Source organism: Myxine glutinosa, chromosome 8 (genome assembly GCF_964187855.1).
Source record: "Myxine glutinosa chromosome 8, kmMyxGlut1.1, whole genome shotgun sequence".
In the NCBI taxonomy this organism is placed as follows: domain Eukaryota; kingdom Metazoa; phylum Chordata; class Myxini; order Myxiniformes; family Myxinidae; genus Myxine; species Myxine glutinosa.
This window is the reverse complement of record NC_136268.1, coordinates 24761892-24789084: the sequence shown is the minus strand read 5'-3', so window position 1 is coordinate 24789084 and position 27193 is coordinate 24761892. Positions and strand designations below refer to the sequence as shown.

Sequence of the window (27193 nt, the reverse complement as noted above, 5' to 3'; positions counted from 1 at the left end):
ATGGAAACAAAATGGCTTCTAATTCCGGGTTGTCGTAACTCTCTCTATACAGGGACTCCACCCTTCTCATCCCCTCCCCCAAACCATTCATAAAAATAAAAACAGAAAAATGAAACCTCATGGAGGTGCTCAGGATCTCTGCACCATGAACCCCACATTGAAGTGGTTCTCTGCACCATGAACCCCACATTGAAGTGGTTGTCTGCACCATGAACCCCACATTGAAGTGGTTCTCTGCACCATGAACCCCACATTGAAGTGGTTCTCTGCATCATGAACCCCACATTGAAGTGGTTCTCTGCACCATTAACTCCACATTGAAGTGGTTGTCTGCACCATGAACCCCACATTGAAGTGGTTCTCTGCACCATGAACCCCACATTTAAGTGGTTCTCTGCACCATGAACCCCACATTGACTGGTTCTTGACACCATGAACCCCACAATGACTGGTTCTCTGCACCATGAACCCCACAATGACTGGTTCTCTGCACCATGAATCCCACAATGACTGGTTCTCTGCACCATGAATCCCACAATGACTGGTTCTCTGCACCATGAACCCCACATTGACTGGTTCTTGGCACCATGAACCCCACATTGACTGGTTCTTGGCACCATGAACCCCACATTGACTGGTTCCTGGCACCATGAACCCCACATTGACTGGTTCTTGGCACCATGAACCCCACATTGACTGGTTCTTGGCACCATGAACCCCACATTGACTGGTTCTTGGCACCATGAACCCTACATTGACTGGTTCTTGACACCATGAACCCCACATTGACTGGTTCTTGACACCATGAACCCCACATTGACTGGTTCTTGACACCATGAACCCCACATTGACTGGTTCTTGACACCATGAACCCCACATTGACTGGTTTTTGACATCATGAACCCCACATTGACTGGTTCTTGGCACCATGAACCCCTCATTGACTCGTTCTTGGCACCATGAACCCCACATTGACTGGTTCTTGACACCATGAAGCCCACATTGAGGAGAAAGCAGGGGAACTGGGCAACGTAGACGAGTTATGGCAACAACACTTATAAGAAACAGTCATTTCTCCAGGTTGATTCCACCAAAGAGTTTTTCAACTTCCTGGCTGATGATATCGGAAAGGAAACACCACCTGATGGAAAAGATCAGGTGTGAACCTTTGACACCGTGTGAAATGCACGCGCATGGATAACGACACAACCAAACTAGAGCCAGGTATCCATGAGGAGGTGAACACTCGGATGATGATACCTGTAGCTGATCGTGTCGCCCAATGATACAATCAAGTTACCATTCGAACGGTGGACACTGGTGTAATAGTTCTGGCTGTTTCCATAGTCACCCAACTGGATATTTCGGATCTGTGGATCACCTTTGGTTCAGGGAAGACATTCAGGTACATCAGGGCCCACAAAATTACATCAAATATTTGGCGGTACAAGGCAGCAGCTCTGGCACTATTCCATAGCTTATTGACTGGGTGTGACACTGGTTCATCCTTTCCAGGACGGGGAAAGAAAACGTACCGGGATGTGTGGAAATGGTTTGAGCCTCTTACAGAATCCCTTCTGAATCTTGCAGCAGCACCGGCACAGGTCCCAATCAGCGTAACTGCAAAAGCTTCAGAGATTCACAGTATTGCTGTGCAGCAGAACATGTGGGCGGGAGACTTCGAATGAAGCCAGGAAACATCCGTCCGCACAGGGCTCAAGATCCTTGAAAAACAACATCCCTCCGACGGAGGTTGGAACACTCGAGGTACGCACATTCGCCTCCAAGCTGTGACCATCTTTAGAGGCCATTTTTTCCCGCAGAGCAGGGATTGGCGATTTTTGGGCACCTTGGTCCCCTCTTTGAAGCAATGTTTTATGGCCGGATGCCCTTCGTGCCGCCAACCCTGTTCGTCGCCTCTTGCGACACACAGGGAATTACCAGTGAACTGATACTCAATTTTGAACTGTACCTCGGAAGGATGACAGACTGAATCAACCCCCCTGGCGTTAATTCAGCGATCGACCGGGATTCGAACCCAGGATCCCAGGATCCCAAGCTGGCACCCTAACCGCTAAGCCTACACCAGGCTACTGTCTGGGTTCGAATTTCGACCCAGCCATAAACTGTCATCCCGGTGTTTCATAGCCAGGGTGAACCATCATAGTGTGTGCCGTCCCCTGTATGTACGTTAAACTGGGCGTTCCATCTGCCAGAATGATTTGGGAGACACTAAATACCCAGCGATGTCCTTTGTGAAGAGTACACGAGTTATCACTTGCACCATAGCCAACTTCCAATATTCCTTCCCTTTCCACTGTTGGCAAAACACCCAGTATAACCCTTGGCAAGAAACTTCTTGGCAGCACTAACAATCTGTAACAGATTTGTGGTACATCGGAATCAGAAGAGAATGCAGTACGAGGCCTGAGAAACTGAGGAATGTATGTAGAATTGTAGAGTAATCCACTTGCACATCTGCAAAATAATATTTCAAGATCCCAGTTCAGGAAAAGTCATGGAAGCACAAACCAAGAGCAATCGTTAAAAATGAGGACATACGCATGGTGCGTGCTCTCTCATGACCTGACCAATCTCATCATGTGTGAACAATGTAAACAAGGCCTTGCAACCTGACATAGTGCTCAGATATAACAAGGGAAAGATGGCATTGCCAATCGAGACGTCAAGTTTGGCCGAATCTGGAAATCGGTGAAATGACCAAGGCCCAGGAGCTGAAATACGGAAGTAAATAGAACCTGGAAGCTGAGAAGTGACGGTGACATTCGGAACAACTGCAGTGGTAAAGCAAAACCTCATTGAGATAGCAAAACTATACCCAGAAATATTACAACAAATGAACTACAATTGGATTGGTTAACGGGGGTTCAGGGGTGATCATTAAAAGACCCCTTCAAACAAACAGAATGAGCCATGTAAAAATCACAGCTACATCCTCCCTCTGTGTCTTCCCTCTGCTGTTTCGACAGGCCCCTTCCCCATCCTAGTCGTGTTGCTGTCTATATCAGGAACGAGACATACTACTGACTGTCCATTGTCCACCTGAAACCATCCTCCTCTGGAATAGCTCTGGCTACTATCTGGCTGCTCTCCAAACGGACTCTAATGCAATAACCTCTTCTCTGGCGAGGGTAATAACAACACAAACTAGAACAGCACTCAGTAGAGAGCATACCTCCACCTGGTTGGCCACATCACTCAATGGTGAAAAATCACTTTAGAAAATTTAATAACTCTCATATCTGAATCCATATTCAGATCTTCACCAAAATTGAATCGATTCTTCCTCGTCAGACACCCAACCTGTCCACCAAGTTTCGTCCAAATCTGTCCACAACGTTTTCAGATATCCTGCTATGTATCGTTTTTGGCCCTTTCTCCCAATGGTGAAGAATCACTTAAAAAATTTCTAGTAGCCGGATCGGAATCCAAATCTTCACCAAAATCTAATCATTTGGTCCTTGTCACATACGCTACATCTCTGCTAAATTTCGTCCGAATCCGTCCACAACCTTTTGAGATATTTTGTTCACAAACAAACAAACAGACAAACAGACAGTGATGAAAACATAACCTTCATCCACCTTTGGTGGCGGAGGTAAAGATAATAGCATAATATTAATGTTATTACAAAATAAAAATTCTTACTAATAATATCCCACCTCCCCCAAGGAGTTTCCTCCTTGAACAAACTCCGTGTTAACGTGTATAAATAGCTTATCGTGCAGTCTCGTGGAAAAACTTTACCATCGTCAAAAGATTATAAACCATGAACACCTACCTTGTGAAACAGTCGCTACTGCTGTTTAACACTAAACTGAAAGGGAGTAAGCCCAAGGTGTGTTCAGTTACCAAGCAACTAGCTAGAGCTTGCCAAGTCACCCGTTCCTTATAAACGGTTTTGAATGGAGTGTTTGCTCTTCAAGAAACTCTTGAGGCCCGACCCGAGATCTACTGTAATCTATATACCCCAAATAGGAATGACTCTTCCTACCACTCCCTAGGGAACAGGTGTACTTGTGATTAAATTGTTTTAAAATAAATTTTCCAGTAGTTTCTGTTAATGATAGCCGGCGAAGCCGGTGTTGTGAATGAACGCGTACGTATTATGTTGAAAAGCCAGATTTTGCTGGATCCTTTGAGAATTTCGAAGCTTTGACGCACCAAATCGCTCCATGGAGGCCGCCATCTTGCGGATGCGGAAGTATACATAGAAAATTACGAAAAAGTTCAATATGAGTTTGTTTCACACGTCTTTGTTTGATTCACAATCTTATGCAGCTCTAATTTGTAATTAAAATACTTTAAGACATGATGGAGTGACTTTGTTGAGTGACTTTGTAAAATATTTTATAGCCGGCGAAGCCGGTGTTGTGAATGAACGCGTACGTATTATGTTGAAAAGCCAGATGTTGCTGGATCCTTTGGCTTTGGCTTCGCCGGCTCATTGCGGCTTTGCAGTAGGGTCATATTAAAGTAATATTATAGTCTTGATTATACTTACTTATTAATCCACTAGTTGTAAGGTAAGATCACAAAATAAGTTTTCTCCATGTCATGCAGTACAGGTATATAAACCGCTTTACTTTTCAACATTCATTTGTATTTCTGTACATCAGAGCAAACCGAAACGAATTTATTTTTCCACTAACGATTATTAAAACAAGAAATATCCTCGATCTACAAAACTGCGTTCTTCCTAAAACGGTTCAGGTTAAGCTTACCGAGGGAGCTGACGATCAGGTGTCCCACCTCCTTGTCCAGGTAACGAGTCGACTTGCCTTGCGGTGAAACACACCCGTTTCAAAGGTGAGAGCAATAAAGTTCTGACGCAGCAACAGTTACCAGGTCTCTACGTACACGATTAAAACGAACTCCCTGAGTGGATCACAAAGGTCAGTTATTTATTGTTTTGGCAACAGAAACACACACACAGTTACGAATCACGTGACCAGTGAGGGTAAGATCACGTACAGCATGTTACTGAATCAATATAAATTAAATATTTTAATTCCAGTCAGTTTTACTCTGGTTACACCGTTTTACAATGGGGGTGTAAATGACAATATGTTTATGTAAGGAGTAAACAATTGAAGGGGTAAATTTTTACAAGTTGTCCATAATCGTTTTTACAAACTTTTATTTAACTTCATCTGAACTTTGTTTGTCCCTTTTCAAATCAATGAGCCGTACGTTTTCTAGGTTCCATACGTACCAGAGAGCTGAAATTTGGTCCACGGTCCTCTTTTCTGGTACATTTTCATCTATCAAAATTTAATTTAAAATAATTAATAAAACAAATAATAATAATTGGTTTGAAACTTTTTTTAAAGATGTGTTTTTAAAAGTAGCCCTAAAACATGTTTTTTCGTTCACTTGTTCACATCAAACCCAGGTTTTTCCGATGTTGTTGATGAAATTCATTCGAATTGATATTCATTTCAAACTTGATATTTGAAATGATATTTGACATGACATGGATATTCATTTTTTGATATTCATTTTATGATATGATTTATGATATGATATCATTTTTTATGATATATGATATAATTCATGCCATGAATTTATTCCATGAATTAATCTCCCCCCCCCCCCCCCCCCACCCCCCATCCAAATCATCAAAAATGAGTTATTTTGACTGAAACAAATATCAAATTTGAATGAATCTCATGTAACCCTAACCCTAAATCTAACCCTGACCCTAAATCTAACCCTGACCCTAAATCTAACCCTAACCCTAAATCTAACCCTAACCCTAAATCTAACCTTAAATCTAAACATAACCCTAAATCTAAACCTAACCCTAAATCTAACCCTAACTCTAACCCTAACCCTAAATATGACCCTAAATCTAACCATAACCATAACCATAATCATAACCCTAACCCTAACCCTAACCGCTATCCGGGAAGGCCGCTCATTGGCCGATATGATCACATGATGTATCGCTTCTCTATGATTGGCTCTTTCTCGTCGGAAGGAGGTAATTTCTATTCGTATTTTCTCCGTTAATAATTTTTTGCCGCGATATTACTATATAGAAAAGTTGTCAGAAATGACAAGATATAATCGATTCTGGGTCTAAAAGGTGTACGAATTTATGGGCAACTTGTAAAAAAAAAAATACCATTGAAGGTACAGTCAGTGTTGGTGTAAATGAACGAGAAATTTGGGACTTATGTGAGATATATTCCACATCTGTCATGTATCACAAATTCAAACTAGAACGCCACTCAGTAGAGCGCATACTCCCGCTGTGGGTCAAGTTGGAATAGTACGATTTCACAAAAGTTTGAGGGAGTAGTTCAGTGACAACACAAGACAAGACAGACACTGCACATATATATATATTATATATATATATAGAATATATAGAAAATAATGTTTAAAAAAAGAAACAAGGCAATTTCACTTACATTTTCGGATTCAGCGGTCAATTCTATATAAGTGAGTGTGTTTTGAGGCATGTGTGACTTCAAATAAAATTGTAAGCCAGGAAAACGTTCGTTTCATTCCTTAGGGATACAACATGTAAAACTGGCCCAAACGTCAAAACAAAACTCGCTCATTTTAAGTCGTACAAGCTAATGCGACCACTCATTCTTCTGGGAACAATCCCGTGCACATGCTGGTCACACTTATAACTCACCTAAGTCTTTATAAGTTCATCAAATACTGACACCGCGATTGACATTCGCTGAGGTAAATGTTGATATCTCTACTGAGGTAAAAAAAAAAAAAAAAAAAAAAACTGTTTTAAAGAATTATACGTATCAAACGATACATTTTATGAAACGGGGAAACGTAATACACACTTTGGTGGTTTTAAAATGACAGAATATGTCTTTATTAGAAAAAAAAAGAACATTGAAGACGACGCTGCTAAAAAATACACCGCTCTAACGCATAACCATGAGTTTAAACTACATTTACAACAAATATGAAAACTATTTTCATATCACAATGTTAAATATAGAATATAATTCAGTGGTTCTCAAACTTTTTTGGACTACCGTCCCCTTCTGCCCTCTTGGACCGGCCCAATGCCCCCCTTGTCCTATCGTTCGTGGTCGGACACCCAGAATTTATGTAGATAGGAAGCAAAAATAACAGAAGCCAAATATTTTCTGAATAATATTTTACTTTATTTTTTATTTTGCATGACCTACAATGTTTCAGCAGAACAGGTCGAGGTGAGACAAACTGGGAATCTGTTATCACAGGCCCAAATACCGTTAGTGTGAAGGGTGGGCCTGGTGACTCGCTGCGAGATTACGAACGTCTGGCTCCATCTCAGTGAGGTAGATACGCAGATCGCCCCTCTTGATAATGTCAAGGCGGTTTCGATACTTGCTCAGCAGCACCATCACGGTGCTGAACCCTCTTTCAACGAGGTATGATGTGGGGAACGCCATCAGCAGCAGTTCTGCCTCTGTCCACATTGCGGGGTATTCGCCCCGCTCCAGAATCCACAATTTGCCGTATTCATGCTGCGAGAATCTTGCCTTCGCCTCGTCATTGTGGAGGTTGATAATTTTGTCCTGTAATTCGCGCTTCACATCTTGAATGTCACATTTCAATGGGTTGATCACCCATGCTGGCACCGACAGTTCTCGCATGTCTCTGAAACGTTGCTCCATATCTCCACGAATCTTCTCAAGGTGATTGCAATAAACGAGCAGCTCTTCATCAGAAACAGCAGTTTTCTTTGCCAACCGGGGAAAGTGGTAGCCTACACATCTCTGCGGCCGAGGGTTTCCCTGTGCAGAGTCGCCTTGGTTACGAACGCGCCGATCACTTTCTTTGCTTTAATCAGCGTCATATGGTCACCCTGGAGTTGTTTGTTGACATCATTCAGTATACTGAATATGTCCGTGAGGTAAGCCACATCATGCTCAATCGCATTCACTTTCTCCGATAGCTCCGTATCAATTTCCGACAGAAACTCGACCACTGTTGAGAAGAGGGCATGGAAACGTGTCAAACAAGCGCCTTTGGACAACCATCGAACTTCGGTGTGCAACAGGAGCCGCTCGAATGCCTCATCGCTCTCCTGGCAAAGCTGACGAAACAGCCAATCATGCAGAGACGGCACCTTGATTTTATTCACTGCTTTGATTACTGTTTGGAGTGATGTATGAAGTCTGGTGCTGAGAGCTTTTGCTACAAGATGCTGGCGGTGCACGACACAGTGAATGGCGAACACGGACGGTCCCTGGTTCTTCAGAAGCGCAATAAAACCACGCTGGCGGCCAACCATCGCTGGTGCCCCGTCCGTCGCGCAAGCGAGAATGTTCTCCATCGGTATGTTCTTATCAGTAAAGTACTTCTCCAACGTTTGGAAGATGGAAGAACCCTTCGTATCGGTCTGGAGAGAGCGGGCAAACAACATTTCTTCCACCATTTCCTGATCACGGATGAAGCGAACGTAGCAGAGTAACAGGGCGTCACTGTCACGCAAAGTGGACTCCTCCAGCTGGATGGCGAAGTGTGTGCTTCTCAGCTCACTACACAGCTCATCTTCTACATCTGATGACATTTCATCAATCCGCCTGGCCACGGAATCATTGCTGAGCGCAATCGACGAGAGAACTGGATTCGGATCCTGGCCCATGACGGTTTTTATCACTTCCCCAACAGCTGGTTTGATCAACTGTTCGCCGATTGAATACGGTTTTCCAGATCTGGCGATGAGCAATGACAGCTTAGACGACGCTTCCAGTCCTTTATCCACGAGCTTTTGGCTGGCTTTGAACATCGTCGTTACCGTGGACCGCTTCTCAAATTTCTCTTTCAGCGATTGGAAATAGCTGACCTCTGCGCGAGCCTTATCCCTGTGCTTTTTACTCAGGTGCTCGCTCAGTCGAGGTTGTTTCATTGCTTCATTGGACAGCGTGATACCACACAACAAACACATCGGTAACTGTTTGTTCGTCGGAGATGGAATGAATCCATACTTGATGTATTCAACGGAATACTGACAACACTTTTTCTTTGAGGCCGACATCTTGAAGCCGACCGGACGTGAAGCTTTTTTGAATAACGAAATCAACAAGCCAAAATGTCGAAAGACTAACACCAGCGCTAACACTGACTGTTCATACCTTGCCCAATGTCTGTGCTGGCAAGGCCAGGCTGTAAAGTTGAACCAGGCACGTTGAATAGTCCAGCACGAATAGAGTGTGTTATATCCCGCATAAAAAGATTCTTGCAAGCCGATTGGTTGAAATGGCACCACGTGACAAAAAGTAGTGTTGTGCGGCCAATAGTATTTCGCTGGTGTCATACACTATCATGTTTGTTGCATGAGCATGTATGGACAAGAAAATACCTACACGACATCAGCGAATATGTGATCATAAAAACCATGCGAAGGGGGAAAGAATGTGGTCGTTGATTGGATGGCCAATTTGCCGAATGGCGACGGGTAACCTGTTCAGACTGCAGGAAGCCCAATGAGCGCTCCAAATCGCCGCTGCTCCTCTAAATCGCCAGTGCCCCCCAAATCATTGCCAGCGCCCCCCTACCGCCCGTGTACTCTGGAGAGCCCCCCTGAAAGTTCCCAGCACCCACTGGAGGGCGGTAGGGACCACTTTGAGAACCTATAAAATATATAGAAGATAATGTTAAAAAAAAATGAGCCCTATCTTCCAATGGTAAAAACCCCTTCAAAAAATTCCTCGATCCGGAATAATATCCTGAGCTTCACCAAAAAGTAATCAATTCTTCCTTTTCCCAAGGGCACTCATCCCACCAACTTTCATCCAAATCCGTTCAGAACTTTTCCAGATATCTTGTTCACAAACACACGAACACACACACGGACGGACGGACACGATCGAATGCATTACTCCCTGGCGGGAGTAACTAGAATGACACTTGGTAGAGAGCACACACCTCCACCAGGCTGAACAGTTCACGTTCTGTATCCCACTGATAGGCCAGATCTGGATTCGGACCGGAAGCAAAATCGAATCGGCTTTTTTTCTCACCGATCCAGCTCGTCCACCAAGTTTTGTTATAATCCGTCCACAACATTTTTAACTAGAATCCGGGCACTCGGTAGAGCGCATACCTTCGCCGCAGCTACTGTTCTGTACTTGGCATGGGAGTGTATGCGATGTGAAACTTTATGTGAAATGCGATCGATTTTTAAAAATCAGAATTTGAGCAAATCTGTTTCATTCGTCTGTTAATATGCCTCCCCGATTGACAAATCTGCAATTTGAATTTCATTTGAGGTTGAAATGATTGCGGGAGATCGCGTTATAGTGATGACGTCTTGGATGGACATCCTCTTCTTCAGTCGCTCATAACTTTGAGTGAAATACGATCGAGTTAAAAATAGTCAGAATTTGAGCAAATCTGTTTCATTCGTTTGTTAATATGCCTCATCTCTTGACAAATCTGCAATTATAATTTTTTTTGAGGTTGAAATGATCGCGGGAGATCGCGTTATAGTGATGACGTCCTGGATGGACATCTTCTTCTTCAGTCGCTCATAACTTTGAGTGAAATACGATCGAGTTAAAAATAGTCAGAATTTGAGCAAATCTGTTTCCCAAAATCTAATCAAATGTGTCCCGTATAATAACCAATCATCCCACCAAATTTCATGCAATTCGGTTGAATACTTTTTGAGTTATGCGATTAACATACACACACACAGACATACAAATAAATACACAGCGATCAAAACATAACCTTCCGCTTTTGCGAAGGTAAATATCATGCTATATATCGTTTTTGGCCATATCACTCAATGATAAAGAATCACTTAAAGCTTTTAATAATTCTCGTATCCGGATCTGGATTCGAATCTTAACAATAATCGAATCGATTCGTCCTTGTCACACACCCAACCGGTCCACCAAGTTTCGTCTGAATCCGTCCACAACTTTTTGAGATATCGTGCTTTATATCGTTTCTTGCCCTGTCTCTCAATGGTGTAATCACGTAACAAATTCTCTAATCCGGATCCGGATTCGAATCTTCACCAAAATAGAATCAATTCATCCTTGTCATGCAACCAACCTGTCCACTAAGTTTCATCCGAATTTATCCATAACTTTTTGAGATATCGTGCTATATATTGTTTTTCGCAGTATCTCTCAATGGTGAAGATCCATCTCTTAAAAAATTTCGGATCCAGATACGAATCTTCACCAAAATGTAATAAATCCTTCCTTGTCACACCCAACCTCTCCAGCAAATTTCGTCCGAATCCGTCCACAACCTTTTGAGATATCCTGTTCACAGACAAACAGAGGGGGTGAAAACATAAGCTCATGCACCTTTGGTGACGTTTGGTTTGGTTTGGTCTGGTGAATTTGGTGAGTTAATTCATCTCAGTAAACCCCTCACTTTACAAACAGACAAGCAATCAAAAAGGTTTGATGGGATTAATATGATTATTGCATTTTGCTCTACACAATTGATTTAGAAATTTCTAAAAGCAACAAAAACTGCTTCTATGTGAATGTGCTTTTCCTCTTCAGTAATTATGGGAATCCTTTGTGGTGCTGCTGTATTAGATATTTTCATGTCCATCCAAAGTTGGTCTCAGGCCATTCAGGGTGAACGAATCGAGACCGTTGTTAAACGTGTTCCACCGTTTGCATATTTCATAAATCCATGGCCCATAAGGAGGGAAACTGGTGCATTTTTATCTGAAAGATTCAGATGTCCTCTAAAAAAACATTGATGTACGAAAACTCTCATTAGTTTGTCTTAACGCATTTAGTTTGTCGTTTTTCCTCCAGTACCCGCTCGAAAATGCAATATTTCTGCCAAACGCACTTTGTATCCACGCTCTTCATATTTTAAATGTTTTTCCATTCCAAACTATATGTTGAAGCTTTCACAAAAGCTTCTCTCACTCAAACCCTTCCCATTATCGAGCTAATACACAAACAGGAAGTGGTTAATTCAATTATGCGCAAAACACAAAACGGTACACAAATTCCATTTAGGACATTTTTATTCAGAATGAGATTATAAGCATAATATCCCATACCACTTTGTGTAAAAGCATTTATTAAATTATATCATAAGCCAAAGACAAACTCATCAATTCCTAAACACAACAATTACCGAAGACATTGTTATTAACAAAAACAAACGACACCATTGGGTAGGAATGATGGTGCATTCTGGTTTTTAACACGACTCCCTTTCTAGGGAGTAAAAAAAAACACTAATTTTGCGCACTTGTCAAATGATGGACAAATATCCACCCACGAACGAGCTTAAAAACAACTAAATGAATGATGTAAAACTTTACAGTAAATTGATGAATGAACAGGTAGATAAGCTCATCAATGAATAAGTAAATGAGCTCAGGAGTGGTTGGTCGATGAGATGCAAATCCCCGAATGAGGTATGGGTGAAAATATCGCGACTGAACTGTAGTAATGACTGCATGAAATATATACATTTCAGAATAACATAACAAGTTGATAAATGAGTTTTACATGTGACAGCGACATTTCCAGGTTGTGCTGTTCACTCGAGTGCTCCTGCCCTGTGAGAAACACACACAGAATTGTAGTTTGTAAAATTTCATGCAAAGCAACAAACATATTGTTGCGGTTTTGGGAAACCGCAAAAAAGTAATGACAACCACCATACATACAGTCATGGCCAAAAATATTGTCACCCTTGCACTTTTTTCAAATAATTCGCCATTTCCTCCAGACAGTTGTTGAGATTAAAACATATTTTGGTATCCACATTTGTATTTCTTTGGTTTGGAGTGGAACAGAACAAAAAAAGCTGAAAAATTACTAAATCTTAGCTTATTAAACACAGAAATCCTAAAATGGCCCGGACAATATTATTGGCACCTTTTAGAAATTGTTAGAATTAATTAGATTTCAAGCAGGTGATTCTCCTTTACTTTGGAATTGAACTCACCTGTGGTGAGTTGCGGGTGCCTGCAATATAGAAATTACTCATTCAACCAGTTTGAATAGAGAAAAGGAGTCATTCTGATGTTTTGTGTCACTGTGTGTACCGCAATGAGCATGGAGAAAAGGAAGAAAACCAGAGAATTGTCTGAGGAGGTCAGACACAATATTGTAGCCAAGCATGGACAATCTCAAGGCTACAAGTCCATCTGCGGAAGCTTTGATGTTCCTGTGTCCTCCATATGCAATGTTATCAGGAAGTTTAAGGCCCATGGCACTGTAGCCAACCTCCCTGGACGTGGCCGCAAGAGAAAACTTGATCGAAGATCGCAGCGAAGGATTGCTCGAATGGTGGAGAAAGCACCTCTATCAACTGCCAAACAGATTCAGGCTGACCTTCGGACACAAGGTACGACAGTTTCAACTCGCACCATCCGACGCCAACTCAATGAAAGGGGGTTCTATGGTAGGAGACCCAGGAGGACCCCACTGCTGAGATTGAGACCCAAAACACACCTGAACAAGCCAAAATCCTTCTCGGAGAATGTCTTGTGGACAGATGAGACCAAATTAGAGCTTTTTGGTGAAGCACATCATCTCTATGCTTACAGAAAACAAAACGAAGCCTTCAAAGAAAAGAACGCCTTCCCTACAGTCAAACATGGAGGAGGTTCAGTGATGTTTTGAGGGTTGCAGTGCTGCCTCTGGTACTGGGTGCCTTGAATGTGTGCATGGCATCATGAAATCGGGAGATTACCAAGCCTTGAATGTGTGCATGGCATCATGAAATCGGGAGATTACCAAGGCATTTTGGAGCGCAATGTTCAACCCAGTGTCAGAAAGCTGGGTCTCCATCGAAGGTCATGGGTCTTGCAGCAGGACAATGACCCCAAACACACTTCAAAAAGCACCCAGGAATGGTTCAAGACAAAACGCTGGACTGTTCTGAAGTGTCCAGCAACGAGTCCAGATCTAAATCACATTGAACACCTGTGGGGAGATCTGAAAACAGCAGTTGGGAGACGGCACCCTTCAAATCTGGGAGAACTGGAGCAGTTTACATAAGAAGAGTGGACCAAACTGCCAGTAGAGAGGTGTAGGAAGTTCATTAATGGCTATAGGAAGCGCTTGACTGCAGTTATTTTGTCCAAAGGCTGCGCTACCAAATATTAAGTGAACGGTGTCAATAATTTTGTCAATGCCATTTCTTTTTATTTTCTAATTTCAAAGGATATATTAAGTTCTGAATCAAAAACAAAGGTTCTGTAATATTAACAGTGAAATAAAGAATTGTGGAGACCGAATAGTTTGATCAATTTCAACTTATTTTTGGAAAAAATTATGAGTTATTTGAAAAAAGTGCAAGGGTGCCAATATTTTTGGCCATGACTGTGCAAGTCCCTTGGAATAGTTATTTCATAGCAGAACATTATCTTAGTCCCTTCCCCTTATATGGGTTAGTTTGTCATGCATTGGGGAGGGAAAGACAGGCCCTCCACCCATAAGGGGATAATTTGCCAGGAAATGCACACAGACTTAAAGGCACATCATCCAAGCGTCATAGTAAAGGTCCCTTCGCCAAAGAGCGTTACGGCAAAAGTCCCTTCGAGAGCGCTTGTGGGGGCAGGGTGACAAACTCCACCAATCAGCAGCCCAGAAAACACCCAAAAACAGCGCCCACCCCAGGGAGGGGCCGGACAGGAAGGCATTGGACTTTGTTCGCTCTGCACATGTTCACGACTCTCTCTCTCTCTCTCTCTCTCTCTCTCTCTCTGCACATGCCTGCATGATTCTATATTTTGGCTGGCCTCTCTCTGCTCCTTCTCGCTGCAGGTGTGCACGGCACTCTCTCTTAGGCCTCAGCACGTGTACTTGATTTATCTCTCTCTCTCTCTCTGCTCCCTCTTGGTGCACGTATTCATCAGACTCTCTGCACTCTGCACATGGTCATCGGACACTCTGCACTCTGCACGTGTGCATGACTTGCACTCTCTATGCATGTGCCTGGACTGCCCCTTCGTGTTCATGCTGGGACTCCCTGCCCGTGTTCGTGCTGGGACTGCCTGCCCGTGTTTGTGCTGGGACTGCCTGCCCATGTTCGTGCTGGGAATACCTCTTCATGCTCGTGCTGGGAACTGACCTTTGCCGGCATGGTGCTCGTTGGTGAATCAAGACAACACGGTCCTGGTAAAATCGTAACCATTTTGCTGACAGGATCCCAACGTTCGTTTCCCTTTCTCCCCCTCCGTGAATGTGTGCTGAGCACCCTTGTCATGTTTATTCATAGCGATCATCATAAGGTATAGATTAAGCAAAGTTTCTGCCTCTTGTCCTTTTTTCTTTCCAATCGATAAGTTGCACTGTAAATACTTGTAAATAAATCGAATCGTTAAACGTTTCCTTTCCAACTGTCCGTGAATGTCCTTTCTTTCATAGGTCCGCCATTGCTCGCACCCAGAGTAGCCATCAGCCGTAACAAAATTAGCATCAGCCCGGCGGGTACCAACGGTTGCTCGGCCGTCTAAATTTCCATCCAGGAACAAAAGTGGTACACTGCCAGAGGGCACGTTCCCTGATTGGAACCATCATGTGGTACAGGTAAGTGGTGTCAAACGATTGGACCCTGCTATCGCGCGATGGACCAATTGGCGTTCGTAATTGCTGGTTCGCAACCTGCCGAAGTACGAAGTTATTCGTGCGCAGCAGCCTCAGGTCCGGTAAGTTCGGGAGAGAACGGAGGCTAACACCCTCATAGTAGACCTGATCCCCACGACTGTAACAATATTCAAGAGGTGCATGAAAGAAAAATAACCGGGTGTTATTATTAACATGGATAAACAAAATTACCTGGGGTTATTATTAACATGAATGAACAAAATAACATTGGGTTATTATTAACATGAATAAACAAAACAACTTGGGGTTATTATTAACACTAGGGCATGCCCGTACTATATATAAGCTAGGACGTGCCCGTACGTGGGTGCCCGTTCCTTGCCAAAAAAAAACAAAAAAAAAACATGAATGGTTTGGTCCATTCGCAACGACCACAGAACCCCCCCCTCTATTTACATGCAATGGTTTGGTCCAAAGCGAACGGTTTGGTCCATTCGATGTGATTCGATGATTCGATGTGAATGGTTTGGTCCATTCGCAACGACCACAGAACCCCCCCCTCTATTTACATGAATGGTTTGGTCCATTCGCAAAGCCAAAGCGAACGACCACAGAACCCCCCCCCTCTATTTACATGAATGGTTTGGTCCATTCGCAAAGCCAAAGCGAACGACCACAGAACCCCCCCCCCCTCTATTTACATGAATGGTTTGGTCCATTCGCAACGGCAAAGCGAACGGCGAACGGCTAAATCGCCATAGCTCGGTAAGTACTTGTCCGATTAATTTCAAACCTTGAAAAGGCACATCCTCGGGTCCCCAGCAATATACCTGGCAAGTTTCAAGTATATCGGACCGGTAGTTGTCGAGAAACAGCGGTCACAGACAAACAGACAAACGTACAAACGTACAAACGTACAGACAGAGATTACTGGAATTATAGATAGATGAATAAACAAAATAATCTGGGGTGATTATTAATGTTCTTCTTCCTCTTTAGCTGCCACAATTATTCCCGCGTTTTCGTGGGGTTGCCCAGGGAAACTTGGCCCAAGTGTTTCACATACCGATTGGCCAGGCCTGGACCTGCATTGTGTATTGAATTTATATTTTCTGCATTGTATATGGAGTCTCACTTAGCCTGGTGTTGGCTTAGCGGTTAGGGTGCCAGCTTGGGATCCTCGGATCCTGGGTTCGAATCCCGGTCGATCGCTGAATTTACACCAGGGGGGTTGACTCAGCCTGTCATCCTTCCAAGGTCGGCAAATTGAGTACCAGTTCACTGGTAATTCCCTGTGTGTCGCAAGAGGTGACTAACAGGGTTGGCGGCAGGAAGGGCACCCGGCCATAAAACATTGCTTCAAAAAGGGGACCACGGTGCCCAAAAAAGGCCAACTCCTGCTCAGCGGGGAAAAATGGCCCCTAAAGGTGGTATATATGGAGTCTCACTTGGCAAAGGTGGCGATGGCCAGGCAGGAAAGCACAGCTTCAAACCCAAGAAACACGAGTAAGATGGAGCTGATAATGACTTCGGCACGAAGAACATATGTTTGCCACAGCAACAGGTACAAGGAAAGCAGAACACATGGTACGGCCAAACCCAGCGCCAGGGTGAGTGGAACTCGCCTCTCGGTCAAATTTCCTTTCCAAGCTGGATCGAGGACACGAAGGAATAAGTTTAGAGATCACAATGAATGACCACTGAAATCGTCATGTGACATAGCTCTTTTAACCAATCGATAGATGACCAATGGTTTTACTACAATGTATGAAGCGACCACCTTTTTAGCAATGCTGTTATGACTTATACTTCATCTAATGCCCACTTTGCAAACTGTGAACATTGTCCCAATCTGTAACCAAGAAACAGTCACCCATACCAAAGTAAGTACGAGAAATCTCAATTCCAAGCAGAAGGAACAGCAAAAGGACATCCAGTGCTAGGTTTGAGGATGGATATGGTAAGACTTGTCCTGCATACGTTCGGAGTAAAACATACCGTTATCAGGACATCATAAATCCCTATCAACCATCATCAGTCATGCAACTTCCTCAACAAAATGTAAGGCATTACACAATCTTCATAAACTTTTTATGAGTCTCAACTTAGTATACAAAAAAAAAATTCTTGTTTCCACAGACTCGACACTTTCACTATTAGAAGCCTTTAGCAGGTTGTGTCAGGAGGTGTGCTGTTGTCTCAGGTAGCTAAGCTAGAAACTAATGCCCATCTGCCTTTTTTGTTAATTTTTCGATCGACTCACATAGGAGATTAACGAGAAAGGGCATCAGGTTCACATACAACCAGTGGTTATGGGGAGATGGACATACACAAGGAGAAAAGAAGGGGGAAAAACATAAAAATGACTAATAATGTGTTTAAGTGATCATGGATGTGCATAGGTAGTGATGGGAAGCATATTTGAAAGATAGAATTGAGGAGGGTGAGACAATGGGCACAGGGAGACGATTCCACAATTGGCAGAATAAGGCGATGAACGAATGAATGCAGATGGTTAACCAGCCTGGACTTTGAGACGGTGAGCAGGTGAAGGTTTCTGGCGGAACACGTGAGCTGCTGGGGTGACTTGGGTAAGGCAGAGCTATAAGAGGGCAGGAGGAGCAAGGCCAGACACTGTTGTCCATCTCAGCCATTCACTTTCCCGTTTTTAAATGTGCAGTGGAAGAGGCTCATATAGGGGTGAATCAAGGAGGGGGTGGGAGAGCTGGACCCCACTTTTTGGGGGAGTAAAAACAAATCACAACAAAACCCCCCAAAAAACAAAAACTGTACATTATCATCAGCCTGCTTGTCGGTTTTTGTGTTGGTGTGTTTGTTTGACTTCTGTACACATGAACTGCCTGACAGAATGACTTGAAAACTTGTCGTTGTACTAGTCACCGGTAAGAATAACAACAATGCTTGCCAACCTGTGGTTGTGTGTCAGTGCTTTATCTAATGCTGAGCATCCAGCAAGGAAGCAGCAAATTTTTAAATATTTGGTATGAGTCAGGTAGGGTTCGAACTCTGGTGATAGGACTCAGGTATAGGGACCTCCCAGACCCATAGCAGACGCTCTGTTACACAGCGAGTCTGGTTAATATAAATGAGTGTGATAGAGGGTTAAACACACAGGAAAACTATGCTCACAAAGGATGTTAAGAAGGTTTTCAAATGAGTGGGTTGCGACAAACAGCATAGAGAAACATGCATACACTTGGAATTGTACAACACAATTTGTATGGTATGCAGCCATCTTTACGGGCAGTCACATCTTACCCGAACCTCTAAAGGCCTCAAATGTTCAAATGAAAAAGTCAGAATGTGATGTACCTTCTCTTACCTTTGTACACAAACATAAGAATTTCCGCAATGAAGAAAAAGGCGAAGTAGTAGGAATTTAAATAGAGCAGAACTTGAAGGGGTACCGAAGAGAGCTGAAGTGGCGAGGAGTCAAAGTTTGAACATTACCGGACTCGGCACAAACAACACCACACTTACTAACTCCGGATGTTATACAAATCAAAAACCTTTTCACCATTCTTACTATAATTCACCAAATGTCTGTCCGTCTGTCTGTCTGTCTGTCTGTCTGTCCGTCTGTCTGTTCCCAGGTACCGCAAAAACGGCTGAACCGATCACAACGAAATTTTGGGTGGGTAATCCTGGGACCCCCTGGAGTAAAATAGGCTATATTGTTTTCCCAAATTTTCCAGTTTTTCCAAACACGATGGAATAATATTTACCGATATGAACAGTGATGCGGCTTTTATTGAAATTCTACAAATACTGTTTAGATTTTGATGATTTGCGTGTGATATGATTTAACGGATGTTTATATAAATCGTTTAAAATAAAAAGCCTTCAATTTCTGATATTTTGCCTTTTCATTTGGGGCTCCCAATGTAAGCCCCACCCATAGAGCGGGTACTGTTGCTACTTAGTAAGAACACAATAAACCAATCTTGTATCAATGAACACCCCAATCAGCTTGTTGACGGCTTGTTGCAAAGGATACCACCACATGTCCACGCCCTGGAATATAACAAAAGGGCAAACACGTTTAATCAGAATAAAAATTATTTGATGGGAGCAGTTTTAAAAAAAAACATTCACAAAGAACGACCAAAATATCAAATCCAAAGAGTAAGAAGGATGAAGCATTTTTACAAAGCAAAGCTGTTTGAAACTGAAATGAACGTTTCACAAAAAGAGGGCCCACAAACACATGACGTAATGAAGGTGTATTCGTCATTGGTTGATTTTTTTTTGATCAATTAAAACCCTCAACTACAACTCACTCACATATTTATACAGCGACACCCAATTAAATTTACCCCCATATTAATGTAGACAACCCCATTAAAATCAACCCCATCTTTGTGGAAACAACCCCCAATAAAATATACACAACCCCGTTATAATTAACCCCACACTTACCCACATTGCAATTAACCCCATAATTATCCAGACAACCCCATTACAATAAACCCCACATTTACCCAGACAAACCCATTGTAATTTAACCCCATAATTATCCAGACAACCCCATTACAATGAACCCCACATTTACCCAGACAACCCCATTGTAATTAACCCCATAATTATCCAGACAACCCCAATACAATAAACCCCCACATTTACCCAGACAAACCCATTGTAATTAACCCCATAATTATCCAGACAACCCCATTACAATAAACCCCACATTTACCCAGACAAACCCATTGTAATTAACCCCTTATTTATCCAGACAACCCTCAATTAAATTCATTCCATATTAATACATACAACCCCATTGCAATTAACCCCATATTTATCCAGACAACCCCATTACAATAAACCCCATATTTATCCAGACAACCCATTGCAATTAACCCCATATTTATCCAGACAACCCCATTACAATAAACCCAATATTTATCCAGACAACCCATTGCAATTAACCCCATATTTATCCAGACAACACATTGCAATTAACCCCATAATTATCCAGACAACCCCATTACAATAAACCCACATTTACCCAGACAAACCCATTGTAATTAACCCCATAATTATCCAGATAACCCCATTACAATAAACCCCACATTTACCCAGACAAACCCATTGTAATTAACCCCTTATTTATCCAGACAACCCTCAATGAAATTCATTCCATATTAATACATACAACCCCATTGCAATTAACCCCATATTTATCCAGACAACCCCATTACAATAAACCCCATATTTATCCAGACAACTCCATTGCAATTAACCCCATATTTATCCACACAAACCCATTGTAATTAACCCCATAATTATCCAGACAACCCCATTACAATAAACGCCACATTTACCCAGACAAACCCATTGTAATTAACCCCATAATTATCCAAACAACCCCATTACAATAAACCCCACACTTACCCAGACAAACCCATTGTAATTAACCCCATAATTATCCAGACAACCCCATTACAATAAACCCCACATTTACCCAGACAAACCCATTGCAATTAACCCCATATTTATCCAGACAACCCCATTACAATAAACCCCATATTTATCCAGACAAACCCATTGCAATTAACCCCATATTTATCCAGACAACCCCATTACAATAAACCCCATATTTATCCAGACAACCCATTGCAATTAACCCCATATTTATCCAGACAACCCCATTACAATAAACCCACATTTACCCAGACAAATTACAATAAACCCACATTTACCTCACCTCTTGTGGTGAGGCTGTTGCCCAGAAACAACTTGCCTTCGTCTCCTGGAAAGCAAATCCAACGGAAGGAAATCTCATTTCCTTTCACAAAGCCCGAAACAAGTGTGTGTCCACCCTCAGGAGAGCCAGGAAACAATATCTCTCCGTTCTCAAGACCGAACTCTCTTATCTGTCTCCCTCTTCCAAATCCTGGTGGCGTCTGGTCAAATCCGTTTCTGGTGTTTGTTCCCCCTCCATCCCCTCCCTTACCTCAAACGGCTACACAGCTGACTCCGCACGTGAAAAAGCTGAATGCCTCAACTCTGTGTTTGCCTCTAAATCTTGTGTCCCAAACCCATCCCTCTCTGTACCCACCATACCCAGTCGTACCCTGCTGCTCCTGGACTCCGTGTCCTTTCCTCCTGACAAGGTGGAAAAGTTTCTGTCAACCCTCGACTCTGATTCTGCAACTGGACCCGACGGCATCAGCCCACGGGTCCTAAAATCCTGCTCTGCCGCTCTATCTCACCCTCTCTCTGTTCTCTTCACCCTCTCTTTTGCTCAAGGTCAACTGCCATCTGCTTGGAAATCAGCCAACATCACCGCTTTGCACAAAAAAGGTGCAAAAACAGATCCTAGCAACTACAGACCAATCAGCCTTCTCCCAATTATCAGCAAAGTCATGGAATCCATCATTGCTTCGGATATGAAATCTTTCCTCTTCTCCAATGGCTTGATCTCTGATCATCAATTTGGTTTCAGACCAGGTCACTCTACTCTGGACATGCTGCTTCTGCTGTCTCAACAATGGATGGAGGTCCTCAATGCCAAACAGGAAATTAGAGCTGTCTCCCTTGACATATCACGTGCCTTCGACACGGTCTGGCACCCCGCTCTGCTCACCAAACTCTCCTCCTTTGGTATCCATGGAAATCTCCACGCATGGCTGGCGGACTTCCTCTCTAGTCGTCGTCAACGTGTGGCCCTGAATGGGTTTCTCTCATCTCCTCTTCCTGTTCAGGCTGGAGTTCCTCAAGGCAGTGTTCTGGGCCCCGTGCTTTTTCTGGTCTTCATCAATGATCTCTCTGACTCTCTTGAAAATCCTCTCTATCTCTTTGCTGATGACTCCACTCTCTGCCGCTCCATTCCTCTTCCCTCAGATCGGCAGTCTGCAGCCTCCTCACTCTCTGAAGACCTGGACAAAATCACAGACTGGTCAAACAAGTGGAACATGTCTTTCAATCCTGACAAATCTCACACTCTTACTATGTCTCTCCGAAAAGATCGACTGGACAGCCCTCCCATCTACTTTCTCAACAATCCTCTCCAAGAAGTTCTGTCGCTCAAGCTTTTGGGTCTCACTATCTGCCATGATCTTTCTTGGGAAAACCACATTTCCAAGCTGGCCTCCAAAGCCAGTCGCCGACTGGGCATCCTCCGTCGTGCGAAGTCCTTCCTCGGCACACCTGAGCTCCTCACCACATACAAGGCTTTCATCCGCAGCTCAATGGAATACTGTTCTCCCCTATGGGCCGGTGCTCCTGCCTCACACCTAGCTCGGCTTCACGCTGTTGAAACCAAAGCTTTCAGAATTATTGGAATCTCCCACGATGAAGCTATCTCTGAGGGCCTTTCACTCACTCACCGCAGGCAGGTAGGTGGTCTTTCTGTCTTCTACCGACTCCTCTCCGGCCTTGCACCCCCAGCTCTCTCTGTGCTCTGTCCCCCAAATATTCCTACAGGTCGCACAAGATCTGCCAGCAACCCTCTGATGGTTAAACTGCCGAAATCTCGGCTCTCTGCTCACCTGCACTCTTTCATGCCTCTTTTCTCCCGCCTCTGGAACAAACTCCCTCACTCCCTTCAATCCCACTCCTCCCTCCAGGTCTTTAAAACAGCTGTTCACCACCATCTCTTATCTTCCCCCATCCAAAACCTTGATCTTTTCTACCCCCGCTAATTCACCCCAGATCCACCTTGTTTGAAATTCCAACTTCTTTCCTGGAAGTCCTGGCAGTGTCCATATGTTTTATACCTCTCCCACCACCCCCTTCCCATGCCCCCCCCCCCCCCAAAGCCCTCGCCCTCTCTCAGATCTCTCGATGTCTCCATGTCTCTCGGTCCCTGCTCTCAAATGTTGTGTTTGTGTCCTTCCCCCTCTCTCCCCATCTTGTCTACCGCTCCCGATGTTATATGTTTTATGTGTCGGTTTGTCTTTCTGTGTGATAATGTTCGCTCTTTCACGAGCCTCGATCTTGTATACAAAAAAAAAAAAAAAAAAACCAGACAACCCCATTACAATTAACCCCATATTTATCCAGACAACCCCATTACAATTAACCCCACATTTACCCAGACAACTCCATTGCAATTAACCCCACATTTACCCAGACAACTCCATTGCAATTAACCCCTTATTTATGTGGGACAACCCCAGCTGCAATTAACCCCATATTTATCCAAACAACCCCACTGCAATTAATCCCATACTTATACAGACAGCCCTATTACAATTAACCCCATATCTATCCGGACAACACCCAAGTACGTGACAGCTCAGCCAATTCCACAGGCCAGCTCCTTATATAACCCCTTGATAATGTCCTTCTGAGAAAGCCTTTGGGATTGATCAGACACAGAACCATTCATAGAATGACATCATCTTTGATCATTTTAAGGTTATGTGTCTAAAGATTCAAGCGACCTTCAACCCCAACCCACAAAGTCTTTGTCTTTATTTTTTAAAAATTTTTTTACAGATCAGTAAAATCCACAAATGTTATTTCATTATTACAGTATACTGTACGACTACTACATGAAGCCTGGTGGTGGCTTAATTGTAAGGTGGCTGGCTTAACATCTTAAGGTACTGAGCCCGTGTCGTGCCATTAAAATAACCCCAGCTGGGTTGACTCAGCCTATCATCGTTCGGAGGTCGGCAAAATGAGTACCATCTTATTGGGAAGAGTGAATAAAGGAATGGTTACATTGATCTATATAATACAACCTAAAAACACGATGTTTGTTTGTCATCAACCGCAATATGTACCGTAGAGCGCCACCTGGTGGTGGTGGGAAGGAGTATTACATGTCAACAGTGGATATGATTTGTAATTTTCATTGTACGCGCTTCATAGTGCAAGTCGAAGAATAGGCGAGCCGATACCATGGCCAAATTTGGGAGACATGGGGTCTGTTTATTTGTCATCAACCACAATATGTACCGTAGAGCGCCACCTGGTGGTGGTGGGAAAGAGTATTACATGTCAACAGTGGAGATGATTTGTAATTTTCATTGTACGCGCTTCATAGTGCAAGTCGAAGAATAGGCGAGCCGATACCATAGCCAAATTTGGGAGACATGGGGTCTGTTTATTTGTCATCAACCACAATATGTACCGTAGAGCGCCACCTGGTGGTGGTGGGAAAGAGTATTACATGTCAACAGTGGAGATGATTTGTAATTTTCATTGTACGCGCTTCATAGTGCAAGTCGAAGAATAGGCGAGCCGGTACCATGGCCAAATTTAAAATTTCTGCCATAACCAGCTGGTGGCCACATCAGCGCCACAGCTAGTAGTGCGTGTTCTTCACTGACACCTACCAGAGGGAGAAGGTATTACTTTCCCATAGTGAGCTGCTGTTTCATACAAGTACTGGTACCATCCGGGGATTTCCTGCCCCTTGCACGGAAGCACAGCAGGTCCATTCATCTGGTTTTATTGCAATACAGTACTACAAAAACTTTATTTAGCAAAAAAAACTGTGCATGATCGAGGCTCATGGAAGACCAAGTGCAGAATTGAAGGGGCCAAAATGGAAACTGGGAAAACACACCAACAGCAGAGAATAAGTGAGAGTGAGATCGAGAGAACGAGAAGAAGGACACATGTGGTCTGGGGTGAACAAGCTGCACACAAGATGAATGGAACAGCAAGAAAAGTAAGGGGAAAATGGGAATCAAACAAAAATGGAATCTGGCGAACCAAATGGCCGGGTTTACCTCTTTGATTCACATATAAAATCCATTTGAAGGGTGGGTTAGCTACTATATAGTGCTATATGCAATTTGAGAAGTGGCTTTGTGTGTTTTTGGTTGTTATCTCCAAATGTGGGTTTCAGAAGGTGTTATTAGGTCTCATTGTATCCACCTTCGTGTGTATGTGTGTGTGTGTGTGTGAATGTCTCTGTGTGTGTGAGTGTGTGTATGTGTGTGTGTGTGTGAATGTGTGTGTGTGTGTGTTTCTGTGTATGTGTGTGTGTCTGTGTATGTGTGTGTGTGTGTTTATATGTGTGTGTGTGTGTACATGTGCGTGCGCGCGCATGCGCATGCGCACCTTCTCTGTGTGTCTCTGTGTGTGTGAGTGTGTGTATGTGTGTGTGTGTGAATGTGTGTGTGTGTGTGTGTCTGTGTATGTGTGTGTGTGTGTTTATATGTGTGTGTGTGTACATGTGCGTGCGCGCGCATGCGCATGCGCACCAAGCATTCTGGGGCATATTACGTAATTTCGAAAGTCGCGTTTTGTGTATTGTATAGCGCCGCTCCCGGTGGAATTTGGTATTACAGGTTTAAATACACTGGCCTATGCCATAGAAACGATAGAAGTGGGTAAGTATGGACTGGTTCCTAGTTCATGTAAATTGTTTATTTTCTGGACAAAGATCGCCGCAAACAAATCATTCTCACAAGGAACGTGTAGCTTATTGAAAAAACAAAAACAGTTACAAATGGAAGATAATGAGGTAATAACTGCTTAAACTGATAACTTTTATAGTTTAATAGCAGGAGTATGAGGCGTTGCTGGGGAGGGGGAAGGGGGGAGGGGCAGGAGAGGGAGGGGTGAGGAAGGGAGTGGGGGGAGAGGGAGGGCAAATATATACTAGGCCTACATATACATCTTTTGGAGGTTGGGGGGCGAGGGGGGGAAGGGAAGGAGGAAAAATTTTACCCGTGCAAAGAGTGCTTCAACCTCAGTATTGCACAGGTAAAAATGGAAATTGTAATACCCTCTGCCACCATCACCAGGTGGTGCTACACGGTACACATTTACATAGAGAATTTACGCCATTCTGCGGGTCCCCAAGACCCCATGGCCACATGGCCTATGTTACTCCCCAAACAAAGTTGTATTTGTATTTGTACCCCGAGTAAAGTATATAAGTGTTTATAGCTGGAGTACTTGGCGTTGCTCAAGCGAAAAAGAAACGTTAACAAATTTTAATTGAAGGCAAATATAATGAAAAGCAATTACATCCAAATCAGAATCCATCACAAATGTCAAACCATCATTTTACCTTTTCGTTCAATATATGCTGCTGAATGTGCTGTTGATCACGTTTCTGAATAAAGTTTGATGACTTTCAGGAAGAAGAAGAAGCCTACAGCTAACTTCGAATGCTTCCGGAATTGTTTTATTATTTGTGTTCAAATGTCTGGTAATTGTTTTGTATTTATTTATGCGACTATGTACTTGTATATAACTGTCATTCATCTAAAAGGTTTAGGCACTATAGACTATAGAGCGATTATTTAAATCCAAAAAAACAAACTATTTTTTTCTAAAAAAAAATTTGTGCCCATAACACTCCCCGGTCACTGATGAACCTCGGGAAGTTTGACGAAAAGGAAAATCTGTTCAAACATCTCTGAGCAAAATGGCGACACAGACATACACAGACCAACGCAACGGCTCTCTTGAGTCTTGTAATTATATAGAAGATAACTTGTAAAATGTATGTTGGGTTGGATATTTTAAAGACGTAATTATTTATTTAACAATCAAAGTAGGCCGAACACATTTATCGATGTTAACGCAATATTACCCACAATGTAAAATATGTTGCATTGAACACAATTCTCTACCTACCTACAAGGGCCATAGCTTGGATACAACAGCAAAACTTTCATAGTTATATCTGCCCTACGGGCAGTAAGTATTGA

The 27193-nt window shown here is 43.1% G+C and overlaps 2 protein-coding genes across 4 annotated transcripts in view; both read right to left on the bottom strand.

The window, feature by feature from the left end:
- The window catches only part of LOC137432158 (epidermal growth factor receptor kinase substrate 8), a 68656-nt gene extending 63751 nt beyond the window's left edge, over positions 1–4905 (bottom strand). Inside the window, exon 1 of the mRNA XM_078783939.1 lies at positions 4746–4905. The gene's annotated coding sequence lies outside the window, so the exon portion shown is untranslated. The remainder of the gene's footprint in view (positions 1–4745) is intronic.
- Positions 4906–11986: 7081 nt separating this feature from the next.
- On the bottom strand, positions 11987–27140 carry LOC137432305 (transmembrane protein 216). 3 transcript variants are annotated; one of them, XM_068124122.2, is made up of 6 exons: positions 27120–27140; positions 19567–19583; positions 18892–18985; positions 17428–17520; positions 16997–17198; positions 11987–12547 (listed from the first exon to the last, which is right to left on the bottom strand). In XM_068124122.2, exons 1-6 carry the CDS (start codon positions 27130–27132, stop codon positions 12529–12531), a joined length of 438 nt encoding a protein of 145 aa, XP_067980223.2. In that variant the 5' UTR covers positions 27133–27140; the 3' UTR covers positions 11987–12528. The 3 variants fall into 3 exon arrangements, with proteins under 3 accessions (XP_067980223.2, XP_067980226.1, XP_067980225.2); XM_068124125.2 differs by lacking the exon at positions 17428–17520; XM_068124124.2 differs by lacking the exon at positions 11987–12547 and having other exon boundaries at positions 16993–17198.
- Positions 27141–27193: the final 53 nt, after the last annotated feature.